This window comes from Leptinotarsa decemlineata, unplaced genomic scaffold (genome assembly GCF_025532065.1).
Source record: "Leptinotarsa decemlineata unplaced genomic scaffold, Ldec_3_MD MMD2_tig00000218_RagTag_RagTag, whole genome shotgun sequence".
Lineage (NCBI taxonomy): Eukaryota > Metazoa > Arthropoda > Insecta > Coleoptera > Chrysomelidae > Leptinotarsa > Leptinotarsa decemlineata.
In genome coordinates, this window is record NW_027412545.1 from 6,789,176 (window position 1) to 6,812,439 (window position 23,264).

The following is a 23,264-nucleotide window of genomic DNA, read 5'->3' on the forward strand; positions in this document are numbered from 1 at the left end:
GAATCGATTTTTATGATTAAATTGAAATATGTCCTTAATTTGTTAAGATCACCCACTCTTCCTACACACCAAAACTGTGAAAAAACTATTTTCGAAACATTCTTCACCGACTAGTTTGACACTGAAGTAATTTATTGACTAATAAAATAACATGATGAAAATTTCCATGATATTGTCAATAGGTTAAGAATTGATTGTTTTTGGTTACACAACAAGAATTTTCAATTTTCCAACTTTAAATTTGCTTTTAGTACCGCATTGTCGCTAATGACTGACGGTTTTAGTCCTTCCTTCGTATAGTATTGGTATTACACTTCGTCAATATTTTTTTTTACCTCATATCAATTCAAGCATCTCAACTTAGTCATACAGATTTATCGAACATCGTTATTTCACATATGTTTCTTCTGAACTTTTTCGGTGAATATATAGGAACGAGTTACACCTAGCTATGAATATGTTATCAATTTATATATTTAACAGGTGTCAATAATTTGTTTTTCTCACAAATTAGCATTTGTAAGTAAAAAACACTAACACCTTTACTTACGCTGAAAACGAAGATGATTCAAGTCGAAACCAGAGCCACATAACTTAGCATTAAACAAATTAACAATTATAATACTATGACATTCTACCTAATTGATGATCAATAACTCAAGCTTAGTCTACGTTTAAACTAATTAATAATTTGAAAATTAGGAAACTAATTTAACAAAATCCTTCAGATAGATATTCAATAAAAAAATCAAATTACCTGAGTGTATCAACTAATTTTCAATTTCAATATTAAAGAACAGTATTTATTCGGTAAATGATCCGAATTGATAAATTTATAGATTTCCAAGCATTCCAAAGGATTGAGTTTGAAACCTTCCTCTTTAAAATTTAACACGTCAAAGTCGTTATTGAAATTATGCCACTCTGACAAAAGATATTTTGTGATGTGGAATTGATCTTCACATTCAAGAAACTACTCCTGTGTTCTTTTATGCTTCAAGAATAAGTTTTTCCCGTTTGGCTAATATAAAATTTTGGACAAGAACCATAAATTTATATACTCCTGGTCTATGCGCACTGAAGTTTTGTCGTTATTTTTCAATGAATTTGTTTGTATTATAATGTGTTTTGTAAGCCACGGCAATTTTTTTTCAGAAAATGATCTCTGACACTTACTATCGTTTCTTGAAGTTGAATTGACCTAGTTCATGTCTTGTTTTCACAGTTTTTTCAAAAGAATGCAATCGATAATATCTATATTGGGGAAAGAGAGGTTTTGGCTTTCTACTTTTCCATCTTGATACCAAACAAAAAAATAGGAATTTTCCAAAATAGAAAGAAATCAATCAATTTCAAAAAATAACTCTTTACAAAGATGTGTAGATCATGCAAAGAAGTAACTTTCAGACACAAACTGGAAGAAAAAGCTCTTTCGAAACAGCTATACTCCTATAAACATTGAATTACACGCAAAATACTTTCTAAACGAATACTTTCAAATGAACGCTGAATTATACGAAAAACACTTTTCTCTATTCCTTTGTATTCTAAACATTCGTAGTGGAATTGAATTAGATATCATTCACAGGATTCCTACACAATATAATTGGTGAAAGGAGTAAAATATCACTTACATGGAGCACTGGTCATCCGTACTGATGGACATCCGACGTTTCATCGTAAGACTCCTGCCTTATCGGCTCTTCAATAGCAAATACGGATAACTTCATAAGAAAAAACACTAAGTTGGTTCATAATAACGACCTTGTGTCACGGAATGAGTTGAACTCATCCATGTCATATATGACAGTACGGTAATAACATCTTCCAAATCTTCCAAAAGGAGGAAGAAAGCAATCAATTTGAAAATATTATTGTCCATATGCATCTACATTCCAGTGGTGAATTCAATTTAACCGTGAATAAAATTGACAAATTCAACAAACTTTCACAAATACCTACCTGTACTAGTAAAAATAATCGACATATCTTAACTACTATAAGAAACTTCTAATCAATTAATTATTATGAATTTCATTCTCTAGATTAGGTTATCTTTGAGAATTTCAGCCAACAAGGGATTCAGAGGGTTTCCCATTACATTAAGCCTTTCGCTGCATGAATAAAACTTTTCATCAATTTGGAAATACTTTCAAAAAAGACAAATAGTGAGTGTATCAAGAATGTCCAATAACATGGGTTCTGTCTAAGAGACACTCAACCAGCTCAATTGTTTCATTTGGATACTGTGAAGTGAATTTTGCACATTAAACAATATTAATTTAATGTGTTCAGGAAGATTTATGCTCTCAATATTATTCACCAATTGATACGTTTTATTTATAATAAATCGTGACTTGAAATTAGTTTAGGTTCGAATTCTATGAGAATTTCTGAGATTTTCATGTATTAGGCCGTTACCAATGATATCTCACAGGTATAGTCGAAAAATTAATATAATGTAATTCAATAAAGGAATGAATAGAATTTGGGTAGTTGTGGATTCATGATCACTATCCTACGTTTATCACTTCCATCTGTATTGAACTTAGTGTTTCCTTCATCTCTTTTATGATCATCTCTCAGGAAATTGAAGGGGCTTGAATTAAGGAAATCTAGAGTTTTGTCTACTTATTAGTTTTCATCTATCGCAATAACCGTGCAATCGTTGTCAACTCTAGTAAAAATAACTCCGTTTCTGTTAGCTTTTTGTTTTATTACTTTTGCAATTTGAATATCCTCATCGAACTAAATTTAATTATTGGGTTCAGATTTCAATATATATGCGTGTTTATTCGAATTAGAAGCATATTTCAGAGCCCAGCTCTGTTTCGATACCTGAGCATTCTATTTTTGCAGAATTAATATTCGATTTGATGTTATATTCTTTCCAAAAAAAAACGTTAATATGCCATAATCCTAGTCTATCTAACTTCAAGTAATGACAGTAAGCATCAAAGGGCATTGACATATTTGTTTGAAGGTGGTTGACAATGTTTCGTGGTGTATTTCATCAGTTCGGACTTGCATTGTCTAATATAATATAAATTGATTTGAAATCCCTGAAAAAAATAAAAATAAAAACCGAAAATAACAATTTTATTGAAACAAAAAACTGAAATTACAAGGAAATAACATACAAGCTACAACCTGAAAATAAAAAATTGAAATATTATTGAAAGCTGAAAATAAAAAAAAAATATTATTAACAAAAATGAAAAATAAAAATTAAAAGATTCCAAACCAAGTTACGTCACAACGTTTCGATTGTTAGTATCCACAATCGTCTTCAGGTGATAACTAGACTTATTCCTCCGAGATCTGACAATTTATAGGTCATTTGGGTGCTTTCACCTTTCACCTATCCCCTCTTTCCTCTTTCCGCTTCATTGGTTTCAGCGGGAGATGACCGTTTGGCGGGAGTTGGTCGTTTTTCGCTTGATAAGAGGTTTCCATATGTTACGTATCTCTAGGCTAGCTTGACTAAATGCGTTGTTGGACAACATATACGCGGCTTCCTTGAATTTTCTCCTAAACCAGTGTTCTTCTTTGTGGATGATTTCAGCTTGAGCCCATTTGATATTATGTTGATGAGTCCAAACATGCTCTGCTATTCCGGATTTGCTGGTTTCTCCTCGCTGTGTGTGTTTCTTGTGCTTAGCAATGCGAACTTTCAATGGCCTCTTAGTTTCACCGATGTATGATTCTCCACACTCGCAGGGTATCCGGTAAATGCAATCCTTGGAATCGCAGTCCGCGTTACATTTCCTTTATATCAAAAGTACAATTATTAAATGTGCATTGCATGAATGATATGTTCCTTGAACTATTCGGTACAACAGTCGAATTTTCTTGTGTTGAAATTATATTTTTTTCTGACATGGACACAACTACCGTTGATGTACCTGGTCGCAAATCGGGTGTGGGTGTTATTTCAGCACTGCCAAACGTTCTAAACACTTTATTAGGTGTTTCTGTCCTGTGTGGTACCGATTCATCAATATACCCTTCAGCGACCGTTGATGACTTCCAACCACCATATTTCTTTAGTGTCATCAAGTCTCCACGAGATTTAACTAAAAGTATAGCAGACGATCTTCAAAATGAATGACCTGTATATGAATTGGCATTTTCAAGTTGAAGAAAATTAGCCACTGCTTCAGGTACCTCATAAAACTGATTGCTACCCACAACCTGATTGATACATTTTCCATTGCGACATGCATAAAACAGGCGCGATCGTTTACTACTGACGAAGGGCTATGTACATTCGGTAAAATTTAATATATTCTTCAGTAACTACAAATCTCCTGTTGTTTGCTTGAGTTTCACAATTAAAAACGTTCCCGAATCTTCAATATCATCTAATGTTACCTGGCTGATTTCACAAATTCGACAAGCTCCTGCAATCCCAAATACAACAGTAACGTTGGCCAATAAATAACCTTCATTAGGAGCATTATTTAAAAAGTCACTAATATGTGTACTCATAAATATCGCAGCTTTCTTGGGCGTGTAACCTTTCCCATTTTGTTTCAGAAATGTAATTAGTTTGAAATATTTTGAAATATCTACATTATTATTGGATTGTAACATACTTTTAATCATTGAATAATTCGACCAAATAAAATCAAATAAAATCACTTTATTCATCCTGTAGAACTTACAAAGTTATAGGACAGGTCAAATAGCATTGTACATATACATGAAAATAATACTTAGAGTCAAATTAAACCAAACATACCATACTGTTGATGGCTTTTGTTGTTGTGCCAGTTCTGAAAAAGCCAATAACACCGTTTCCGGGAAAAAAGTGCATGTCTTTTTCATCTTCCATTCCATGAATATTGAATACACGGTTTCATAAATTTTACGCAATTTAGCTGGCAATAATTTTTGTGACGCTACTTTCGCTGCTTCTACTAACTCCGGTGGAGTCAGAGAAAACTCGGAATTAGACATTTTTCAAAACAACTATTGACCACTAAGTTCGCAATTTTTAAATCAAATCACAGAATTAAATTCATATTTGATTTTCTATTGATTGGTTTTCTAGCAACGCTATAAGTACAACAGCCTACCTGTTTAAAAATTCAAATTTCACATAGATACTTTTCTGAATTTGATATATTGCAATAATATGCTTTTTACAACATTAAATCGTCATTTTTCCCGTTACAGAATAAAATTGTGTATTATATACGTGAAAAATATTAGATTTTAGCTCTCGGTTGTTTGTCAACAACACAACCTCGAGCTAAAATCTAATATTTTTTCCCTTTTATAAATAAATAACTATTATTCGATATTGACTATTCATTTTGTCTCCTTTTGATGAATGTTTTTACCACGTTTGACCATTCATCCAAATATTTCGATCTTACTATTCGTAGTTTTATCCTGTGGTCAATTACTTTCTCTAGAATAGAAAATGTTAACATTCACAGTTATGACCGAAAACCTAACATTCAATGAGAATCCTCATTCAAATAAAATAATCTCATCAGTGAAATCTCTTTCACGAACAATTTTCTGGAGTCGTAAATTACTCTTACCGAACTATCAGGTCACCGAGTGCGACAAAGACGTAACGGCCACGAAAAAGGACGAGAGATTGCGACAAAGGCGAACCATAATTGGTTTGTTTTAATTTACGTGATGGTAGGGAAAACAATTAACCTGGCCTTTATAGTTTTAATTACTTCATTTTCGTGGCTATCTCTACTCTCTGCGAAATGGAGCCAGTATCACACAGGAAAAGCACGTTGGGGACATTCGCAGATGACTGGATTTTCATAGTCCATGGAATAAAATCATTCGCATTAGAAATTGTAGGAATCATACTAATCTTCCAGTACTATTGCACTACTTTTGCTTTATTATTGGTATTTATTTAATATATAATCACAGATGGATTTAAAATTGGTGACAGTCAAAAGATGCTCTAGTCAAGAGATGCTACATAAACAAGTTTACGGATATTCAGTACATTGATATATAATGATGACATTTTATGAATCTTCCAACAATTCTACATCAAATTTAATTCATATGAATATTAAACTATTATATTTGAGGAAAAAAATTATTTTTTCCAGAAAGATTCAGCTCAGAGTTTTTCTATTTTTGCTGCATCGTAACTTTTAATAGATTCAGAACCATCATCTTTCATTTTGAAAGATATCAATGTAATATCACGCGTCTGTTTACTTGAATGAGTTAAAAACTTATGTGTCAATAACTTTGTGATACAACAGAAAAATACATCTTCTTTCAACATTTTACTTAACTATCGCAATTGTTCCAGTAGTTTACTTTTTTCTCCATGCCGTATATGGACTTAGACATAGTCTCTTCAAGTAGTGTTGCTTCATGATTCACAATTATACAATATATTGCACTATTTTGAAATGTGTTGTATTTACGTGTTGTACCAATTTCGGAAAATGCCCTAAAAAGATGTGCAATTATCAGTGACAAAGATATCCTCATCTGAAAATACAGGAGTGAGGAAGATTACAATTTCTGTCACTGTTTTTTTCCAAACTGTCTTCTTTTTTTGTCTAATTCCACAGCTTTTTATGCCGTTTGCTCCCACCAAGAGCCAAAGTATGTATACAATGTTAGTAAAACATGCACTTTCCGTGTATCTTTTTTTATAATTATTGGTGAAATTTAATAAAGATAAAAAAATTACTGACGTGAAGTTTATAAAGTTGGCTGATGCTGTAACACAGAGAATTCATAATTATTTGTAAGTATAGGACTGTTGTATAATGTCAGAAACCATTGGAAATCGTTTTTTCTCCTGGGCAAAACACAAGCACTACAGGAAAATCTTTAAAGTGCTCTCAGAGCGGTGTCTGTGCGAAAGTAGCGATTCACATTTTTAGTTGAATCGCTGGAGATTAAATCCATTTGGAAAATTTTTCTCAGGGGGTGTATTCCACATAAACGCAGTTCTCCAGATGAAAGAGTTCTCAAACAGGGAAGTTCGAGGTGTGCTAAGTTGAACATCGAAACGATGAGTAGCCACAGTCCGTCGCGTATTTCTGATATGTACCGCTCTTGGTGGAATCAAGTGTGCCAAGTCATTTGAACAATTCCTGTGAAAGTATCTATAGAAGAGAGACAAGTCTCCAAACTTCCTTCAATGTTCCAGGCTATAAAGGTTGCACGTGATGTTCGCTCTCCAATCAGGCGGACGACTCTTTTCTGGATGGAATCCAGCGGAGCTCCATGCATGAGAACGATACTCCAAAGAAGGTCTGATCTGAGCTTTATAAAACATCAAAAGTTGCTGAGGTGTGTACAATTTATGGCAAAGCGACTGGTACAGTTATTTGAAACAAGAAGGAAAAACCTTTTTCTTGTAAGACAGGTTGGAAAGTCTGCAGAATACTGGTACAAATCCATTTTCGCACTTTCTATGTACGATGAAGGGCAAGTCATCAAGGCCAGACGCCTTGTTGATATTGAGCTGTTTCAAAATTCGTCTGACAAGACGCTGTCGAAAAGTAATTTCGGGCATTGTGGAATAGTGTGTGTGTGTGTGGGAATAGTGGATGGTGCTTTTTCCAGAAAATCGTCTGTGGAGTGTGACGCAAATTGTTCAGTTATTAAATTTGCTTTTTCAATGGCTGTTGTTGCAATTGAACCATCCGCTTGTGTTAGTGATGAAATTGTGGATTTTATAAAGTTCTGCTGATCATAAAGTGCTATAGGGCGAAGCACAACCTTCGACGCGCTATTTATAAGCACGCGCTGCCAGCTCCCCGGCCGGTACCGCCGCAACCACTATGTCCCTGCATTTTAAATCTGTGATATTTTCAAAAATATTCATTTCAATCACATGCTGTGAGGAGCCAAATTGATTTATATTTAATGCACAATGTACTTGATTGAATAAGAATTATTGCTGTCTTGCCTAAAATCGTTTCGTAAAAAATCAAAGGATAAAACATAGTTATTGTGGGATATCCTTAAGAGATAGACATATAACATTGCGGACTTTTTCGTAGACCTTTTTGAGGTGTACAATACTGTTGTACATTATTTTGATCTATCTCGTAGGGTTCAGCCAACGTTTGCAATGCAACACGAGTTGCAGGTAATAGTTCGGATCATGTTCTGACTAGACACTCGTGAGTAGAAAGTGGTGATTGCGACTCTCCACACCCCACTTAAAGGATTGAAAGAAAACGTGGGTCCCGATCAATGGCAGATAGGCCCATCGTTTCAACCGACCTGGATTTTTTCTGTTGAATTCCTGAAAGAAAAAACTTGAATTTTGATTGTATATTCCTATCGATTTGATCTCTTACAAAAGGTATGTATAGTCCAACAACAAAATGAATGACAAGGCAGCTGGTGGAAAGATGGAATGATGAAAATTTGATTATGCATATAGAAGGAAGTCCCACAGAGAAGTATCAGAAGATAAATGGAAAAATTGGTGTGAACATTATACTTGATAGAGAAACTCAATTCAAAAAACTAAATTTCTCACCAATGCATCAAAACAGTATTCATTACACTTTCAAAATTTTCGGAAATTATTCTCACATCCAGTATCGAATTCATGATGATTATTCTACAAATAGACGTCATGTATCAACAAACATTTGTTACTAAACATAGCAATAAACATTACAAACGATCATTCCTCAATTTCCACATCAAATATCATTTCAATAATAACTTCTACTCACAAAGGTAGTATAGCATCATTACAAATACTCATTATGAGGCAAAGCAATAATCACTGCAGAAGTGCTAATTGATGATGTTTTCATAAATCTGTAACGGCCTCTAATTGTTGGATTACTATTGAGAAAAATGGATTTCTGAGTGTAATTGGTGATAATTTTTGTTTACTTCCCGAATAAAGAGCACGCGTGAGACGTGTGAACAGAAATCATCTTAGCACCTTGAGAGACCAGAAACCACGAAGCAGTTGAGTGTTAATTTTAACATGTGTATAGTTGAGAACATACCTAATAATCAGGTCACCTTTGAAAAATCAACTATTTATGTATAGGTACTTGTTTCAAAAGATTTGCCCGTTTTGATATCACGTGTTTATTTTAGCTCCATATCTCATAAATATTTATTCTACTGTGTCGTGATATATACTAATGGATGTAGAATTTTGTACTATATATAATTTTCACCAGATCAAATTTTTTTACCTTTTTTCATCTCATTACTGTAGGATGTCGTTAGGCGATTTCCTCAATGAATTCAAATTGAACCAAAGCGCTAATGAAAGATTCCGAAAAATTAAACAGTTATATGGCAATGACAGTATTAACGCACTGTTGGACGTTGGTTTGCAAAATTTCGCTCCGGAGATTTTAGCCTCGAAGAAGAGCCCCGAAGTAGTCGACCTATAGTGATCCAGTACGAGGATTTGAGGAACGTGGTGGAGACTGGCCCATCACGAATGGTGCGTGGGGTGGCGGAAGAACTGAGCATTCGCTCCCATGCGATTTTTTCATGGTTTAAAAAGGATTGTAGAGGTTAACAAGCTCGAAAAGTGGGTGCTCCATGATTTGAACGTTCGACAGGAATTGTCATGTCCCGAGGTCTGTTCTACTTTTCTTTGCGCAACCGAAACAATCTTATTTTGAGTAGGACCATCACGTGTGATGAAAAGTGGAGCATCTTCGACAACAAGGACGTTCAGTACGGCGCGACGGTTGAACACCGATGAGGTACTTTCCAAATGTGAAAACCCACCAAAAAAGACCATGGTTACTGTATGGTGGCCAGCAGCTGGTGTGATTCGATATAATTTTCTGCAACCGGGACAAATCATCACAGCAGAGTCCTATTGTGAGGAAATTGACGAAATGTACCAAAAATGGTGTCAGAAGCAGCCGGCGCTGGTCAACAGAACCGGATCCTGCTGCACGTCAATGCCTGTCCGCACGTTTCACAAATCACTGTCCGAAAATCAAACCAATTGAGCTGCATCACCCTTCATACTTCCCAGATCTCTTGCCAACCGATTACCATCTTTCCAAGCACTTCGATAACTTTCTCACCGGTAGAACGTTCGCCAAGCAGGTCCAGACAAAACGACCTTTGTCAGCTTCATAGAATCCCGAGCACACAATTTTTATGACAATATAATTAGACGACTTGTGTTACGTTCGCAAAAGTGCACTGATTCAAATGGCGATCATTTTGATGAAACTGAATAAGTATTCACTGAAATATTACATTTTATAGTAGACTCTCAAAAATGAACAAAACTTTTGACCTACTCTCGAGTAAAATAAAGTTATTCGTCATTACTTAAGATGGGCATATGATGCAAATTGTAATTATATATAGAAAAAAATCAGTAGAATTTGGCCAGTATAAAAACGCTTGAGAAAGCTATTGTATTGTTGCGGTTTTGTGAACTGTCAAGTGAAAAATATCCAAATAAAGAATTACTTGAACACGTCATAGATTTTCATGAAGTATTGGTCAATTCCATTATATCTAATATAGGAACACAAATGGAAGTTGTTCATTTATTTCATGAAAAGTTTCAAATTGTCCCAAGGGATAATTTGTACAATTAAGAGTTTCGTAACACTGTACGTGTAAGACTGATAAAAAAGCAGCTGCTGATGCAATGTATGATGATACCAATTTGGTTATCATGCCTGAGTTCAATCCCAACACAAAACCGTTATTCTAACACCTTGACACGTGTTTGGATCACCGAGCGATCATCTTTAAGAGGAAGATTGAAGTAAATATATGTACAATGTTATCCTAATATATATCATAGATACCTCTTCTAGGTACCTGTGTCTTAAGTGTCTTCAATTGATTTCACAATGTTGCCTTATCTACCTACCAGTCTTAAATTAATTTTACAATGTGTCCGTATGTAATAGTCAAGTCAGTTTCCTAGTCAACCAAAACTAATATTATAGGTTAGAAAGTATGAGACATCATGTACAAGAAAATCAACAAAGTAACAAAATAGTGAACCCTTTTCATTTCAATAGGTTATTTTAGCAAAATTGATAAGTTTTCAATAAAACAATTATAACACTGAACTCTCTCATATCTAGCTCCCAAAAATATTTTGCCTGTTGTTGTTAACTTGTATAACTAATCTTATTGAACCAAAGTCTATGGAATGATTTTGTTGCAAAATATGATGGGCGACTGCTGATTTTTCTGGTCTTCCATATTTTAGGTTTGCTAAGAGTTCCTTATATCTTACTTTAATAGATTTTTTTATCTGTCTTAATCGATCTTTTGTCTGTCCATAATATTTTGCATGGCAGTCCTTACATTTAATTTCGTGAATTCCAGACGCAGGTACCTAGACGAGGTATCTATGGTATGAGGATAATATTGTACGTATATTTAGTTCAATATTTCTCTTGAAGATGATCCATTGGTGATCGAAACGCGTGTTGAGGTGTTAAAATAACGGCTTGGTGTTGGGAAAAAACTCCAGTAATATTCGTTACTACACCAAAGGTTCCAAACAGTGCATCACAAGTCCACATACTTCTAGTCGAAAAAGCAGCTCCACCATCCACCGATTACTCAAACACTGAAAGAAATCAAAATATAAGTCAGGAGCTCACGAAGAACGAAGTATTTTCTGAACATTGTCTGCAATTTGTGCTGCACTGTTTGGAATCTTTGGGGTAGTAATGAATATTACTGGAGTTTTATCCCAACACCAAACCGTTATTTTTAACAACTCGACACGTGTTTCAATCACCAGGAGGAAGTTAAATCTTCCATCTTGAAGATGATCAATTGGGGAACGAAACAAGTATCAAGGTGTTTAAAATAATGGTTTGGTGTTGGGTTAAAACTCCAGTAAGATTCATTGTATAAAATATTATGAAAAAATTCAAAAATTGAATGATATATAGAGGGTTACATTTGAAGTAATAATAAATATCTGTTTTTATCTGGTGTTTATTGGTACACAAACTGAATGAAAAAAAGGGATTTTCATGTATTTTATTGTTCTTTGAAAGTGTTATTTCGAATGGGCATTTTCTTTCAGTTTGTATCTGAAACAACTTTGGTGCATGAGATACACATCTATGTGACTTTTATTGACGTTTTCAATTTATTCCTTCCTTTCTTCCAAAGATCCCCACGTTTTATGAAATAATGGAGTAGAAAACCAAATAGTTTTATCTCCTAAAAAGTAATTTCTCCTAAAAAAATATTCCCCTCTCAATATGTTTTGAGTATACAGACATAAGACAAAATATAAATTACTTTCATACTAGTGTAAATATAAATGAATCCGACTAACGAAAAACATTTTTGATAAATTTAGAGGACTATAATATTAGAATTTATTTAAAGATTTCTGCTTCATAGTCATTTGCATTCTGTTAGAGCTTGTTGCGGTTATATTTTCAATAAAATTGTCGTTAATATCCCAATTTTCACACCTTGAAGTTTTGATTTTAGCAAGTTCATAAAAGCACCAGAATTTTCGAATCTTGGTGGTCTGGTGAACCCCCTTTTGGTGCTCTTTCTTTATTAGGACTCGGTCTTAGACTTCGTGAACTGAGTAACTTTCACAAACTTTGTGTCTCATTAATTTAATGGAATATAATAATTTTTCAGAACTGTGTGTATCCCCTTTATTCAGATAGTTGTTGGTTCACAGATGGATCAAAAACACCTTCCGGTTCTAGTGCAAGTGTTTTCAGTTGCAGGTTGGATGAATCCAACCTCACACACAAGTCAATAAAAATATTGTCGGACAGTCAAGCGGCGTTGGAAGCTCTTGGCTCCTACCGAGCAACGTCTAAATTGGTAGCAAATTGCCAAAAACGACTCTCCTCGATAGGAAGACTTAACAGATTGTCTCTGGTCTGGATTCCTGGCCATACTGGCCTGGAAGGCAATGAAGCTGCTGACTCTCTTCCAAAGGAGGCTTCATTGGACCAGAACCTGTCATTGGCATCGATTTGGGCTTTGCCAAACAAACACTGAACACCAGGATGGCAAGAAGATTTATGGCAGAATATTTCAGGATTGGCTCACTCCAAGGCGTTTATTCACCCTTCGAAGCTTGATTCCAAACAGTTGTTGGACTACATTAGGGATGCACTACGATGTCTAACTGGCCTTCTTACAGGTCACTGTCATTTGAATCATCATATGCAGAGACTGGTACTGTCGGAAGACAGTGTGTGTCGCCTCTGTCTGGAAAATGATGAAACAGCAGAGAATATACTTTGTGCCTGCCCCGCTGGGGACCGAATCAGGTTCTTTGAATTCGGCAGATCCGTACTCTCACCAACTGACTTGAAAGACCACTCACCATACAAACTAATCGGCTTCGTTAAGAAGCTAGGTTTATTTGGCCGAGTGTGAATAGGTGTGAGCCACAATAAACCCTTGTGGGTTGCGGTGGAGGGTCGAATAGACCCACTCACTTTAGACCTACCAACCTACCCCTTTATGTTAGAAAGTCTTTTACTTTTATTTTTGTTACTAGAAATTTTTGTACATACGGTAGATTATCTGAACAGATCATTCCATCACAAACTTTGGCCGTTGAACCAATAAACACATGGTAGAGCATTCTTCCCACAGAATATTCTTTGGATTCAAGCACAGTCATATGCATAAGACTAAGTAAATAGAAAATTGTGTTGGTTAAAAAGTGAATTGTATCTAGTTGTCCTGAAATAACCCCATAACAATTAAATCAAATTAATTGTAACATTGGAGAAGAAACGAATAACAGCAACTCATAACTGTCGTTACGAATGCTATGAAGTAAATGGAGCAAATTGCAACTCGTCTGGTGTAAATCGGGTCTGTTATCTCTTAGGCAATTTACCATTTCTGTATTCTGATTATGCCTCTATATAATGACTACACCATTGTTAGGGGCGGCCATTTTAATTTCTAGTAAAAACAACATGGCGCCCTCGCGAGGCAATTAAAACAGATGATAGGCGATAATGGCGTTAATTAATTCAGCCTTTCTCTGTCGGGAGCTAATGTGCAAATTAAACTGTTACACAGACCGGGGCCCCTACACAATTGCCATTCTCATTGCACCAACTCGGATGCGCACAGGGTTGGCTCTGTTTTGTTCGGGGAGAGAGTTTTGAAATCTTTCGCGAGGATTAAGTATTTCTATATTTCTTTGAAAGTGGTTGACAATGTTCCATTGTCTAATATGATTATATGATTCTAAATCTATGAAAGAACAGAAAAAACTTGGAATGAATAGCTGAAATATCAATTACATACAGGCAATAAATCGTGAAATGAAAATACAATGAAACGAATAAAATAAAATAATCAAGATAAAAGATGAAAATGACAACAGAGTGAAAAGAAATAAAAAAACGGTCAACTCCTGCTAAACCGGTGAGAAGGAAAAGGGGGATAGGTAAAAGTATTTGAATAACCTAAACTATATTCATCCAACAAACAAAGTAACCCAAACAAAGGTAGATGCGTGATCAAAGCATGATCACCACGCACATTTGCATTTATTGAGTGAAATAAACAAGCCTCCAATTAGATTCAACTGCAATCGGCTGGCGGAATTCATTGTTACAGTGTCGGAGTGGCCTATGGTGTGTACATATATGGTATTTTGAATTTTTAATTTTTCAAAATGTCAAGTAATGATACGGCTGAAGGAACTGATAATTTGTGTCCCTACACTCCACCAAAAAATGTTTCCTATACTCATCCGCATATTAATAAAAAAAATATAAAATTTCCGTCGTTCTTTAGTGCGACTCTGTACAAGCAGCCTTGTCTGGGAGATCACGTGCACTATGATAATGTTTTGGAGCACATGTTGCCTAAATGGACAGAGTATAAAATAGTCATATCTCGAAGGTATAGTCCAGTCACCCGAAGACGATTGTGAAGTAACTTAGTTTGAATTCTTCTTATATTTTGAATTGTTTATTCAATTTTTTAGCACTCTTTCGCTTGAATGGACAGAGTATATAAATAGTCATCTCTCGGAGGAATAGTCCAGTCATCATCCAAAGACGATTGTGAAGTAACTTGGTTTGAATTCTTTTTATATGTTTTATTGTTCATTCAATTTTTTAGCACTCTTCTGCTTAAAGGACAGAGTATATAAATAGTCATCTCTCGGAGGAATAGTCCAGTCATCACCCGACGACGATTGTGAAGTAACTTGGTTTTAATTTTTATTATATTTTTCATTGTTCATTCAATTTTTTCAGCACTATTTTGCTTAAATGGACAGGGTATATAAATAGTTATCTCTTGGAGGAATAGTCTAGTAATCACCCGAAGACGATTGTGAAGTAACTTGGTTTGAATTCTTTTTATATGTTTCATTTATTCAATTTTTAGCACTCCTATGCTTGAATAGACAGTGTATATAAATAGTCATCTCTTGGAGGAATGGTCCAGTCATCACCTGAAGACGATTATGAAGTAACTTGGTTTGAATTCTTTTTATATGTTTAATTATTCATTTAATTCTCATCACTCTTTTGCTTGAATAAACAGATTAAATAAATAGTCACCTCTCGGAGGAATAGTCCAGTCATCACTCGTAGACGATTGTAAAGTAACTTAGTTTCTCTTTTTATATTCTTCATTGTTTATTCAATTTTTTAGCACTCTTCTGCTTGAATAGACAGAGTATATAAATAGTCATCTCTTGGAGGAATAGTCCAGTCATCACCCGAAGACGATTGTGAAGTAACTTGGTTTGAATTATTTTTATATGTTTTATTTATTCAAGTTATTTTGTCGCTTACTTCTGACAAATGGTAGATCACTTGCGTTGAAAGTATCTATAGATATAAGTGATTCTGCAAATTGAAAGAGCCATATTTTTCAGGAAAGATTAGTTTTTGTAAAAAAAAGCTTTTTGGCTTTTAACTTCTCCATCTCCATAAAAAATGATGGGGAATTGCCGAACGGAGGAAGAAAGTAAATAAGTTCAAGAATGAACTCTTTACAAAGATGTGTAGATCTTGCATATAAATTACTTTCAAATGCAAACTTAAAGAAAGAAACACTTCCGAAACAACCATTTAGATTCAGAAAATCGCAGAGCGGATGACTTTTTTCTGAATAGAATGTACCAGACCCAGACTATGCTTAGAGGTGGCACCTCCTTTCATACATGTGAACATGTGAACAAAAATCCAAAACATATCTAATTTGTTTTTTTAATGCATTGAAAGAAACTTTCAAGTTTGAAATAGTGTTTCCAGTTTATAAGAAGTTGCCGTTTCCATTTCCTTGACGTAATAGTGTCAAGACAATAATTTGATATTCAAAAAATCAATCGGCAATACAGATCAACTGAATGGGAGGATCTTCAAGACCATTTCCGAAATTACCCCTGGCTAGATGTTTGTTTCAGTTTTGAAGTCACGGAAGTTATTCTATCATCCATGGATGCATATATTTCTTTTTCAATGAAAAGACCTTCTAACGGAAAACCTTGGTTCAACAAAAATTGCGAACAAGTTGTCGCTTCCAAAAATGTCGCCTACACGCAGTGGTGAAAAAATCCCAGGGTCGAAAACCTAACTAGGTTTTTTAATGCTCGCAACAACTGCAAACTTGGAATGAATGAAAGCAAAGACCTTCACAATCAGAGAATATGGCATACACTGCTTCCTAATCCTAACGAGTCTAGATCCTTCTGGTCAGTAGCTGAAGCTGTTATTCAGAACTTCACAAAACCCACAATTCCACCACTAACACAAGCGGATGGTACAATTGCAACAACAGCTATAGAAAAAGCAAATCTACTAGCTGAATAATTTGCATCCCAATCCACAGTTGATTTTCTGGAAAAGACACCACCCACTATTTCCACACTAGAATCCACCAATGCCGGAAATAACTTTTCAAAAGCGTCTAGTCAGGCGAATTTTGAAACAGCTAATTATCAACAAAGTGTCTGGATCTGGTGAAGTGCCCGTCATCGTACTTAAAAAGTGCGCAAATGAACTCACACCAGTATTTTGCAGACTTCTCAACCTGTTTTACAAAAAAGGGGTTTTTTCCTTCTTATTGGAAAATTGCTCGCGTTCAGCCTATTCTCAAATAGAGTAATAAAAATCTTCCAAATAACTATAGTCCAGACGCTTTGCTATCACTGATATCAAAATTCATGGAGTAAGTCATAAACCACCATATCCTCAAATATTTGGAACGCTTCAAGATGTTGAGCGATCATCAGTATGGCATTCATATTTGGAATGAAGCAATCGAGAAACATGGAGAATCAAGAGCTATTGCGCTTGATATTTCTAAGGCTTTTGACTGTGTGTGGCATGAGGGTTTGCTGGCCAAACTTCGATGCTATGGCTCGTCGGATCATTTCTGTGTATGGCTCTCCAGCTTCCTGAAAGAACATTTCCTGCAAGTAGCCGTCGATGGATATCTCTCGAATACTTTCACCATCAACGCTGGTGTTGATCCATATTGTCTCCAACCCTCTTTTCATTGTATATCAATGACTTATTGGAAAAAAAACAAGAATCCAATAAATTGTTTTGCTGGCTACAGCACATGTGTTTCGTCATTCCATTTGGACTACAGGCCATCGGCTACGGAGGTACATCTTCACTGGCAGCAGGAGGTTGCATACCTTAATGAGGATCCAGAAGTGATTACGAATTGGGGTGAAAGTAACCAGGTTCAATTGAATGCCAAGCATTGGTTTTCTCCAAGAAGATAAATGTCTCCGAACCGGATATAATAATGTTAGGTCAGACAATTCCACTTTCTGCTTTGATACGTTTGTTGAGGATTGAAATGAACACCAATAAGTCTTGGTACAATCATGTCGCTGGAATTGTAAAGGCTGCTTCTCAAAAGCTTGAAACACTGTTCTGAATCAGAAAACTATTGATGCTTTGTAAAGCTCAGATCAGACGTTCTTTGGAGTATTGTTCTGTTCTTCCTGAGAACGTTTTTCCAAATGGATTTAATCTCCAGCGATTCGAATCCAATGTGAATCGTTACTTCCGCACAGGCACCGCTCTAAGAGTGCCTTAAGGATTTTCCTATAGTGCTTTTGTTTGGTTCAAAATAAAAAAAATTGAGTCGCCTGACATTATTGTGTCAGGTTATGTAAAATTCACCATTTTAGGTTAAACAACCGATATTACCTTGAAATCAGACTGATTATTGGTGTCACCATAAGCAAAAATTTTCTTCAGATCTTCACTGAGATATAAACTTTTGGCAGCTAATTGTCATTGGTGATCAAATAGAAAGAACAGACGAGAGTGCTGTAGTCAGCATATTGAATTTCTGGTCTTTTCCAATAGGTCGTTGATGTATAATAGAAACAGCGCTAATGGTAAAAGGGTCCGAGAGAAAAATAACAATTGAATACTGACTACTGAAATTTGTCCACTACTTCGAATTCAACATCACTTTTGTTCCTTATTGAAAATGATTTCACCATATAAGTACCGAATTAAAATTCCGCATATCGGTATTCCACCATTATATGGATCTCATAATTAGTTCAGAATGCGCCATTATGGTTAATTAGCTTATTCTGGTTCCATTGTTCCCGGCTTGTAAATGGTGACTGCCATAATTATCCCTATAATTGCTAGATGGCGTAGGGCGAAGATTAGCTATTGTTTCACGATTCCATGTGGAAGATAAATGAAGGTGCAATTGTTAGTCGTTTGTTTCCCTGAATGGATTCGACTTATGTTGTATTTTGTCCACGCTGGTAATGATTCAGGTAATTAATTTTGTGAATGAATGGCGGATTTACTAAGTGGACGCCGAGAGTATAATTTGCGAAGGGTTTATTTCATTTTGTGAACTAAAAAACGATAATGTTTTGCACTTTGAATTTTCTGTAGTGCCACGTTTATTATTGTTATACAAGGTGTCAGTTTGGAAATTTTCCGCTTTTCCAATCAGAAAAATAGAATTCTGAACGGGAGAGGTCGAATATTTTACCAATTTTCGTTTCTCGTAATACTGAAAAATTTCAAAGGTAATTAAAGCTTGCCTGCACTGAAAGTGATGGTTTTCAGAACAGTATTCAAACATAATTTTCGGTATTGGGTTTCTTTTAGAATGGTTAGAAAATCAGGTAGCACCGTCTCAACACATGAATTTTTTTCTTTGTTAGTTTTTTCATTTTCACAAAAATAACTTTTAATTCACGAGAAACCGATTTCACAGTAGAACTAAAAATCACAGTGAATCAGTAATTCTGTAAACAGTTTATTAGAAACCTCAAAATAAAGTGGAATACATTCTTTTATCTGGTGAGAAATGTAACTTTATCAACCTGGTAAACATTTTTTCCTGCTACGTGGCGGAATTTTCGGCATTTTATAAACATTAAATAACCTAAATCGGAAAATATGTTCAAAATGAAATTGAAACTTTCAGTATGATAATTAGTGTTTTCTATATAATATAAAAATATGCATGAAAAAAATATAAGTAAGTATGTTACTAACACATGTCATTCAATCAAGTCACCACCCTTTACTATTTTCATATTACACACAATTTTGCAATGCAAACAACCATGAACATAACCTTGTCACCGCGTCTTAAATACAGGGTGTGTCTTAGGTTAGGTTAGGTCCAAAGTGAGTGGGTCTATTCGACACTCCACCGCAACCCGCAAGGGTTTATTGTGGCTCACACCTATTCACACTCGAGGAAATAAACCCAGCTTCTTAACGAAGCTGATTAGTTTGTATAGTGAGTGGTCTTTCAGGTCAGATGGTAAGAGTACAGCTCTGCCGAACTCTAAAAACCTCATTCGATCCCCAATGGGGCAGGCACGAAGTATGTGTTCTGCTGTTTCATCATGTTCCAAACAGAGGCGACAGTCCTATTCTCTGCATATGATGATTCAAATGACAGTGACCTGTGAGAAGGCCTGTTAGACACCGTAGTTCATCCCTACTATAGTAGGGATTATTCACCTTAGCTTCGAATGGTGAATAATCGCCTTGGAGTGAGCCAATCCTGGAAGGAGAGAAAGAATCCCTGAGGGCAGCCTCTGGTGACCCTGAACCTAATGGACTCGCCTTGAAGAGTCGTAGTTGTAGTTCTGTTTATCAGCATGGCGAAGATCCAGCCAGTTATCGTCGTTTCTATACCTTTCCTAGCCAGAGATATAATGCATTGTCAAATGCTCCTTAAATATCGAGAAATACAGCAACCGCAATCTCCTTGTTGTCAAAGAATTGGTAAATTTGCTCTACAAGATTGTTTAATGCTAAATCTGTCGATTTGTCGGTTTGATAAGCATACTGGTGGTTATTCAGAGGGTATGCATATAATGCCACCCTCCTAATGTGTCCGTCCAGAATCCTCCCAAGTCCTTTCAACAGGAAGGATGTAAGGCTGATTAAATTGGTCGTACCGATTTAGGGCATGGGTCTTTCCGACCCACTTTGAGTAAATTTTCATACTTGCTGCCAACCAACTGGGTCGTGTATAGTTCCACGCCAGACTAGCTCTAAACAATTTTATAAGAATAGGTAAAAGTATTTTCAGTCTGCTTTGAGAAAGAGAAACTTCATAGGGTGATTCGTTAGGTCGTTTTAAAAAAAAAAATTCACATGAACATGTGTCCGGAGATGCTTCGTTTCTGAAATACAGGGCATTGACGTTTAAAAAAAAAGGTATTTATAAAATATAATAAACAATCTTGCATCGATTTATTTGAAATTTGCTACAGTTATTTGAAGTAATGAGGCGCTTATTTAGCACTAACTAGATTGAAATTGACAGGTCCAGTGGAGTCTCAGTGGGCACCACAGCCAAAAGTATTGGGGAAAAAAGTACGCCACTGAGTTTTGATTTATTTTAGATTGATAAACTGAAACTACAACTATTTCGTAAGAGTTGTCAATAAGCAAATAGAAATGCGGAAGAAGCCTGGATAATTTACCAGGACAGATATCTAAACAGAGTAATTTCATGTGTTAAAACTTTTAGAACATTAGGTATATGCAAGGTTATGTAAAACTGGTAGTTTCATTAAAAATGCCTAAACTAGAAGAATATGTACTTGATGTGATAGAAGAAGATTCCTCAATTAGTACCAGGAAGGTTGCACTGCAGCTGGAAGTCAGCCCAAAAACCGTATGGACAGCTGTAAAAAGAAACCTTCCAGACCCATATCACATTCACCGGGTCCAAGCTCTACCGCCTTGGGATTTTCACCCAAGATTAATGTTCTGCAGATGGTTCATTCATGCGATAGCATACAATAATAATATTTCAGCAAATATTTTATTTACGAACGAAGCAAATTTTTCACGAGATGCTATTATGAACTTTCACAATGACCATTTTTGGGCCGATGAATATCCCCACGTGATTAGAGAAAGTCATTTGCAGCAACAAATTTCGCTGAACGTTTGGGTAGAAATAATTGGTGATTACCTAATTGGCCCATTTTTCCTTTCAGCAAGACTTTTTGCGAGATCATTAACCCTTTTCTTTAGAAGTGCTTGTACTTGTGAGAAGCAACATGCGGTTATGTAAGGGGCTCCAGCTCATTTTAGCTCCTTTAGATGACGTCGTCAGCAACTCGATACCCTAATCGCTGGATTGGACTGCAGGACCTCAAAACTGGCCAGCTCGCAGTCTTGACATGAATACTTTAGATTTCTATTTATGGGGTCATATGAAGTCTCTTTTCTATAAAACTCCTGTAGTAGATGTCAATGACTTGAGGAATCGAATCAGACAATCAATGACAAATCGATTACAATTGTGTATTTTATCAGAAGGTGGACATTTCGCTCATTTACTTTTAAGTCAAAATTGTTTATTATTTACTTATGGTTTTTATTTTGTTGTCTTTGGATAGTTTTTAGAAGTAATTTTTTTTCTTGAAAACGAAGCTTGAAATTGAGAAAACACAAGCGAGAAATAAGTTGTATTTTCAGTTGCTTGATCCAAAAAAATTAAAAACTGCGGCCTAAAATTAACAGATTATTCCTTGGACTACGCTAAGGATATTTTGTCCTTCGAAACAAAGCGCCCCATCAAAAATCATCAAAGGACGAAATATCCCTAGAATACTCCAAGGAATAGTCTTAACTTTTTGCCGCATGTTTAATGAACACCCTGTATAAGCGCCTTATTACTTCAAATAAGAATATTGATGATATTTTATTATTACCGTTTTCCTTCAAATTCAACGCCCTGTATATCAGACACGAAGCAACTTCGAACATATGTTCATGAAAACTTTTTTAAAATGACCTAACGAATCACCCTCTGAAGTTTCGTAGTTAGGAAATACTCGGTATATGATCGAGCTATTATGAAGCGAATCCTAAATATGAATAACAGATCACAGACATCCATAAAAGATAAATGCGAGAGTGAAAACAAGTTTTTTGGCTGTCTAATTGATTATATTAAGTATTCAAACAAATTTTGGTCAACAAAATTTTGTATTGAAATTTGAAATAAATTCACAAAATTTCACACGTATTTGAAAATTGGTTTTTTTCAATTTCTATACAGAATAGAATTTGAATGGTCAATATTTAATTTTGTTTTTTCAAAACCTTTCTTATTGATTTCCTGAAAATTCCAAATTGTTGTGCAGCATGCCTCAATGAAACTGTTGGTTTGCGATACAGTATCCAAGAATATCAATTTCAACATTATAATTGCTAACAATCAGCTTTTTGTTTTCAATAATTTCTTTCACGGAACTATGAGTTTTATAGAATTTAACGATTTTCGTGAGTGTGTTCTACAACGGTGTTTTTTGTGGATATTAGGCGGCAAAATATCACATAGTCCTTTCAGAACTTTGTCGTGATGTCCATAAAAAAAATCTGTTTCAAAAATCTGTTTTTCCGTTAACCAGCTGTCGCACCCCTACGAACGACAACCCTCAGAAGTCGAAACTTGCGCGAGCTAAGGATTACCGAGGTCTTACCTTTAAACGTGTGATTCCTAACACGGGTTGGACGATAGCAAGTGAAGATCAATCGTTCAGACTAGGGCTTGAACCACCGACCAACACGGCAGTCAATTCGAGTGAGTGAACAAATCACCCACTCCGAACCGCTTGGCTACCGACCGATAAAGCATGAACATACTGCAATAATCATCATGCGTGAGATGTAACCATGTAGTTATTTTGACATTTCTGGATGGTACATAAATCAATTGACTACCTATTCTAAAGTTTACAGGAATTTTTCCACAACTAACTTATATTTATTTGAGTGAATTTCTCTTTGGCTTTTTATTGA

General features: G+C 35.3%; 1 protein-coding gene across 3 annotated transcripts in view; it reads right to left on the bottom strand.

The window, feature by feature from the left end:
* The window catches only part of LOC111502730 (protein TRC8 homolog), a 54,366-nt gene that overhangs the window by 26,733 nt on the left and 4,369 nt on the right, over window positions 1-23,264 (bottom strand). Inside the window, exon 1 of one of the 3 annotated variants that reach the window (XM_074173324.1) lies at window positions 1,635-1,780. The exons of 1 other annotated variant lie outside the window; for it this stretch is intronic. In XM_074173324.1, the coding sequence (XP_074029425.1) occupies window positions 1,635-1,650 (16 nt within the window). In that variant the 5' untranslated portion in view covers window positions 1,651-1,780. Of the gene's footprint in view, window positions 1-1,634; window positions 1,781-23,264 lie in introns of those variants that run through there. One more of the 3 variants, XM_074173325.1, reaches the window with a different exon arrangement.